The sequence below is a fragment of the Myotis davidii genome, unplaced genomic scaffold (genome assembly GCF_000327345.1).
Source record: "Myotis davidii unplaced genomic scaffold, ASM32734v1 scaffold271, whole genome shotgun sequence".
NCBI lineage: Eukaryota > Metazoa > Chordata > Mammalia > Chiroptera > Vespertilionidae > Myotis > Myotis davidii.
Window position 1 is genome coordinate 210,900 of NW_006284839.1, and position 7,083 is coordinate 217,982.

General features: G+C 39.8%; 1 protein-coding gene across 1 annotated transcript in view; it reads right to left on the bottom strand.

The window, feature by feature from the left end:
• The window catches only part of PLCE1 (phospholipase C epsilon 1), a 253,712-nt gene that overhangs the window by 29,281 nt on the left and 217,348 nt on the right, over positions 1–7,083 (bottom strand). The window contains exons 20-21 of the mRNA XM_006755081.2: positions 2,050–2,171; positions 1,068–1,185 (exon numbers count right to left, since the gene is read on the bottom strand). Of these exons, the coding sequence (XP_006755144.1) occupies positions 1,068–1,185; positions 2,050–2,171 (240 nt within the window). The remainder of the gene's footprint in view (positions 1–1,067; positions 1,186–2,049; positions 2,172–7,083) is intronic.

Sequence of the window (7,083 nt, forward strand, 5' to 3'; positions counted from 1 at the left end):
CTTACACTGAAATTTGGGAGCATGTAGTGCTGCCTTACAGCCCAAAGGGAAGAGGGCCAACACGACAGAGACAGCGAGAAACAGGGAGAGGGCCCTGGATCAAGCCGTACCTGAAACTTCTGTACCCATTTTTCAATACATGAGCCAATAAGTTTACTCTTTGTGTAAGCCAACTTCTGCCACTTTCAAAGAAGAGTCTTAACTGCTTTACTCTGAAACCTAGAGCCAATTACTTTATCTCTCTCAGACTTTGTCTTATTTAAAAATGGGGAGTAGATTGGTGACGTCAGGAGCACAATGCTGGGCTGACCGCAGGAGTGTCAGAGAGGCCGTGAATTCTGTTTGGAGGTATCTTTGAGCTTGCTTAGATGCCATGAGCAAAGCTCACCCTCCTGAGTTGAAAAAAAAAATTATGGACAAGAAGTTATCATTGAAATTAAGTGGTGGAAGCCATGTCCAAGGAATATTGCAGGGATTTGATCCCTTTATGAATCTTGTGATAGGTGAATGTGTGGAGATGGCAACTGGTGGGCAACAGAACAACAGTGGAATCGTGGTAATACGAGGAAATAGTATGTCTCCTCTCCACAGCACCTGCTTCACTACAATATAAAAACCTAGTCCTGTCCATTTTCACATTGAACTTTTGTTAAATAAACTTTTGTATTTGTCAAAAAAAAAGGGGGGGGAGGGTGAATAAACCCAGTATCTCATTGAATTATTATGAAGGCAATAAGATGATGTATGTAAAATACACAAATCCTGGTACTTAAATGCTTAATAAATTTTAGCTACTAGGGGTTACGAATATTATTATTTTATTATCATTTTCATTATTAACTATTATAAAAAGACATAATATGATCTGGAAAATAAATATTTTATGGTATTTTCCTCATGAGCATCACAGCAAATTATAATAACAAATATTTAGGATGTATTGTAACAATGATTTCAGCAACACAATTTAGCTATTTTGAGAATATTTACAATACCCAATTAAATAAATAGCATATTTTTATCTCTTGGCACCTTTAAATGTTTTAGAAGAGTTTGACTGCTCTTACCTGGGAATTTTACTGCTTGGCAATAGATGACAAGGTCAGAAAGCTCTGGTGCAATCTGTCTGCTTTCCTTTTTATTCTGAGGAAGATAAAATTCTTCTCCCAACTCCATGTCATACACCTAGCAAAGGGAAAATTACACCAGTTGACATGAAAGGTATATGCCACCCAGAAACCCTTTATCTGCTGCTTTCTCAGTGGGTTTCACCTTGCTCTACATTCACCCCTGTGTCCCAACTCCTTTCCTAGAGTAAAGACATTCTGAGAGCAAGAAGTGAGTCTGACGCCCGGGTGCCGTCCAGTGTGGAACAGTCAGTGTGTATTTGCTGGATGAATAGAGAATCGAGCAGGTATCTTCTGTGGCTCACATTTCTGATATTTTATTATTTTGTACTCTAACATTCTCACTGCAACTACATCTACAGATTTGCTCAGAGCCTATATTCTGTGAGGCACTTGAGGGTAGAGTCTGGGTATCTAATTTATCCTTCTATTCTCAGTGTCCTTCCTCTGTTAACACTTCACCATCTGGCCCCGTTCATCTTCTTGGTCATCCCCAACATCTTCAAAACTCCTAGCAATTCCTTGAACATATGTCCTCTTGGCCTGCATGCCGTTTCTGTTTGGCTAAATCTTCCTTCTGCAACATCATCTTCTTAATGCTCTGATAACACTGTGAAATCACTGCTCTTTTATTTACCTACAAGCATTGTTGATGAGTTGGGCTCCATGACTAAACCACCTCCTGCACCACCTCAGTGTCTGCCACCCAGTACACCTTCAGTAGGTATTGGCTGGATGAATCAATGACTAACCTTCTACAAATGGCAGGTGGGTGTCCCATAGCATCACCATGTGGGCTTTGGCATCTAAGGGAAAGTGAGGGGAAAGGTGAAGGGAAGGGGCAGGGAAGGAGGGAAATCCCACCTGAAACTGACAAGAGTGTCATGGTCCAAGTGTAATTTAACAGAAACCATTCACCCACCTTTCCTTTGTTGCAAGCAGAGTTATCTGCTTTCTTTATCCTCTTGGGGATTTCTTCATTATACTCAAACTGAAGCTTGTCGCTACACGATTTACTTTCAGGTCTGTCTTCTAGAATGTTATCTGAAAATGAGTTGGCAGGCTTCAGCGCACAAGAACCAAATGCTTCACTCAACGGCTACGTCTATGTCATGGCAAGGGTACCCAGACACTTGTGCTTGTTGTGAGACAAGGCTGGCTACATGTTACCAAAATGATGGCTTGAAGTATAATTTTTAGATTTTGTTAAACAGTGTGCTTATTTTTGATTGCATGGATTCATGTGCCAGTAGTTTTGGTGCCACACAGACATCATCTAAATGAGAAGGCTCGTTTTCATATAGATGACGGGCTCTGTGCAAAGATGACAGAAGACGCCCTGTGTCAAGAAGCTCTCGGCACACGGGTTGGGAAGGATTTAGTGGTTGAAGCACTTCTAGATGGCGAGTGGTTTAATCACTCTCACTCTGAAATGAAGCTATTAGCCTCTTTCACCTCTAGAAATGTCAAAACCAGAAGAAAAAAGACATTGTCACTTGCAATGCAGTTTTCACAATTATACTTAATTAAAAAGTAAAGTTTTCATATTTGTCTATCAAATGATTTAGTGAGAATCTTAGGGATAGGAATTGAAATATATCTAAAAATATGCAAAGTATGAGAGATACTTCTATACTTTGGTCTTATGTTGAATTTCTATTCAAAATGTCTTTAAAAGTGTTAGAGGTACATCACGATTATGTTCTTTTAAAATGAAAAACATGAAAGCACATTTCTCACCTCGGATTTACTATCTCATCAGACCACAAATGCTTAGACCAAAATATCGTTATACCAAGTCAGGGCTATGCAGGCTGCCACGAGGTAAGTGAGATCAATCATTTTACTACATTTTTATTCACGTAAGTGTCACAACGTCATACTAATCAGGCCTAAGAAACTGGAAACAGATGCCGACATTCATGCAGTTAAAATGGCTAGTTCGAGTGGCTTTACCTTCCTGACAGTTAGGAGCAGGAGAAGCAGTAAGGACATCTGCTACAGAAAAACAGAATCAGAAAGGAGATAAAAGTAAGAGAAATTAAGACAAAAAGCCAGATAAATTAAACTCAGGTATGAAGCAGAGCATAAATAACTACAGCTTAGGTGATAAGATAAATGAAATAGGAACTCTTCCATCGATGTACTATTTTGATTACTAAGGGATGCAAAGGCTAGCAATAAAAGAAGCACAAACATTGTTAATGTGTAACATGCTGCCACACCCACATTTTGCATTAATACTCCCAATAATACATTATGTCCACTGGATATAAGTTGCTTAATTTTTTTAGGACCATGTAGTCATTGTGATAGAATATTTCTATATTAAGTTGCCAGTTCAAATCTATACTCCAGGGCATGTTCAAAGCTAGTCAGGATAAACAGCAAGGTTGGAAAAAATTAATTGATATTTATTGAAATTTAATTAAACAGTTGCTTAGAACATACTGGCTAAAAGGCAGAGTAGTGGTTCCTGAAACACATGAGCCCCATGTACAACACCCTTTAGATTTTCTGGAAGCAATTTTGGAATTGCCACATTTTTACAGCAAAGGAGGCTTCAGACTAATTCATTTTATAGATGTGGAAACGGAGGCCTGGGGCTGTCACAGAGATAAACTACGCCCCCAGATTCTCGAGACGGATTCTCAACCCGGGCTGCTTGCGAGGGCCTCAGAAGGCCTGTGAACACTCTTGCAAATTTATGCAGAAATTTGAGAGCACGCTCATTTCTGAGGGGACTGGGCACAGCTTCCAAGGGACCCATCATCACAAGAAGCTGATGAAGCTGGGGCTGGTCCTGCCCACAGCAGGCAGGCTTCTCTGTCCTCAGCTCAGCTGGAGAAAGTGAAGGTGGTGGAGGGAAGCAGAGAGGGGTAAGGCAACACACCACCACCACCAAAAGTGCAAGACAGGACCCGTAACAGGAGCATCAAGAAGCCTGCACAGGCCAGAATTCAACACGTCACGGCATAACTACGAAGCCCGTTTGGGAATCAGCCCGTCAGAGCAATCTTTCATTGAAATGGGAAATAACCATGTGGCGGCAGAGGGTTTGATTGTTGTAGGTCCTAACTGTTAGTGCTGGAAGAAGGGAGAATGTCAGCCAACATGTAACAGAGCCTTCTCATTACACACCCGAGGGGCCTAAGGCCACAGTGTGAAAGGACAATGCCCAAGTCTCACAGTCCATGGGGCAGACCTAATGGCCCACGCCCCCCATGTATACCCCACCCAGCACATGCTGGTTTTAGAAAAGCACTTTACTACTATAGATATTCAGTGGAGTAGGGTTTAAATTTTACTTTCCTGAAAATATAGGCATACCTCATTTTATTGTGCTTTACTGATATTGCAGTTTTTTACAAGCTCTTCCACCAGCAAAAATATTATGACTATTGCGGTGGTCTGGAACCCAACCTGCAATATCTCTGAGGTATGCCTGTAAATCAGAAAGATCTTTCCCCAACCTGTTCATTTTTAATTTGCATATCAAAACACCAATAATAATAATGAAAAGCCAGCTCCTTTCTTTTTAAAAAATATATCTTTTATTGATTTCAGAGCGGGAGAGATAGAAACATCAATGATAAGAGGGAATCATTGATAGGCTGCCTCCTGCATGCCCCCTATTGGGTTTTGTGCCCACAACCTGGGCATGTGCCCTTGACTGGAATCGAACCTGGGACCCTTCAGGCTGATGCTCTACCCACTGAGCCAAACCAATTAGGGCGCCAGATCCTTTCTTGTTATTAAAAGTACAGAAAAAAACACACAGGATGACTTATGATAGAGAATCGATGTATCTTCCAATGCACTAACTTCTTACAGAAGGAAATTACTTCTGGATTGGTTGATATCTTAAATTTCAACCAAAAAAGTTGGTTTTCATTTCTTATCTGAATAAATTTGTTTTTCTACGGGAAAACATCGCCATGACTGTTATAGGGACCCATGGGGAAGAATAAGTCAATATAGAAATATTCATATTCCCACAACTTTTCAAGAATAAAATATAAAAATTATGTTTTTCTCCCTCTTTTAACCTCCCCTTTAGAGAATATGACCCTCATATAATCTGATGGGATTTCAAATAAATAAATTGGTTTTTAGTTGATGGTATGAAGCAATCAACTAAAGATAAATATTAACTGGATACAAAAATTCCATTTCTGAATGTCTATCTGAAGGAAACAAAAACAATTCAAAAGGTATCTGCATCCTGGCCAGTGTGGCTCAGCTGGTTCAGCATCGTCCTCTGCACCAGGAGGTTGCTGGTTCACTTCAGTTCAGGGCACAAGCTGGGTTTCAGGCTTGATCCCCAAGTAGGGAGTGTGAAGGAGGCAGCTGATCCATGTTTCTCTCTCATTGATGTTTCTAACTCCCTCTCCCTCCCGCTCAAATCAATAAAAACATACTTTTAAAAAAGATATATGCATCCCTGTGTTCATTGCTGCATCATTCATAATAGCCAAGATATGGAAGCAACCTAAGTGTCCATCGATAGATGAATGCATAAAAAGGATGTGGTACATATATACAATGAAATATTACTCAGTCATAAAAAAGATGAAATCTTGCCATTGGCGACAACATGGATAGACCTAGACCAGTGATGGCGAACCTTTTGAGCTCGGCATGTCAGCATTTTGAAAAACCCTAACTTAACCCTGGTGCCGTGTCACATATAGAAATTTTTTGATATTTGCAACCATAGTAAAACAAAGACCTATATTTTTGATATTTATTTTATATATTTAAATGCCATTTAACAAAGAAAAATCAACCAAAAAAATGAGTTCGCGTGTCACCTCTGACACGCATGTCATAGGTTCGCCATCACTGAAGAGAGTATTATGTTAAGTGAAATAAGTGAGAAAGAGAAAGACAAATACCGTATGATTTCACTTATATGTGAAATCTAAAAAATGAACAAATAAAAGAAACAAACAAAATAAAACAGAAACAGACTCAAATACAGAGAACAAACTGATGGTTGCCAGAAGGTAGGGACATGGGAGATGAGTGAAAAGGGGAAAGAAGAGGCACAAACCTCCAGGTATAAAAAAAAAAAGTCAAGGGGATGCAATGTACAGTATAGAAAACATATTATCATAGTAACTTTGTATGGTGAGTTACTAGATTTATTGTAGTGAGGACATAAGGACATAAATGTTGAGTCACTATGCTGCTCACCTGAAATTAATATAATATTGTATGTCAACAATACTTAAATTTTAAAAATGGACAGACTAGAATTGTATTTGGAGGGGGGTGCACACAAAAAGACTGGGTTGTAACTACTGGCCATGGTGGAGGTTCAAGGAGCCAAACATGACTAGGAGACAGTTCTGCTGTGTGAGAAGCAGATACCTGGAGGGCAGTTTGGTTGTCTTAATGCCAGTGGTGAGTGGTCCCTGGTCGGTGCATATATGCACATTAGCAAAACAATTATCTTATGGCGAAGTAATGCATTCCACATGTACAATATTTACATAAATAAGAATGTTGGCATATTTTCCCTACTACACTGTTGTCTTACAGAATTTGCCAAAGTAAAACAGTCTATCATCAGCAACGAGACCCGAGAGGACATTTTGTAATCTGTAACAAATGACACTAATGTAGTGCAAACAAAACACACCCAAAACTTAATTCTCGTGTAAAAAGAATCCTTCACCTGTAACAATTTCTAGATTACATTATTCGGGTGACTTTTTTGTATTGCACCATTAGCTTGCCCATGTTTTGTCCCTTTGGTGGGGCTGGGAGAAAATGTGTTGTTGGTTTAGTAATGTGAGAAGGAGGTTGGTGGGGTAAGGAAATGATGCCTCTTTCTTTTTCATGCTCCTAGAAATCACTAGTGAAAGCTGTGAGAGGGAGAGCGGAGTACAGGAACATCATGCTGCCCCCTGCAGGTGATGCAGGAGACAGCAACGATTCCGCCACAGTC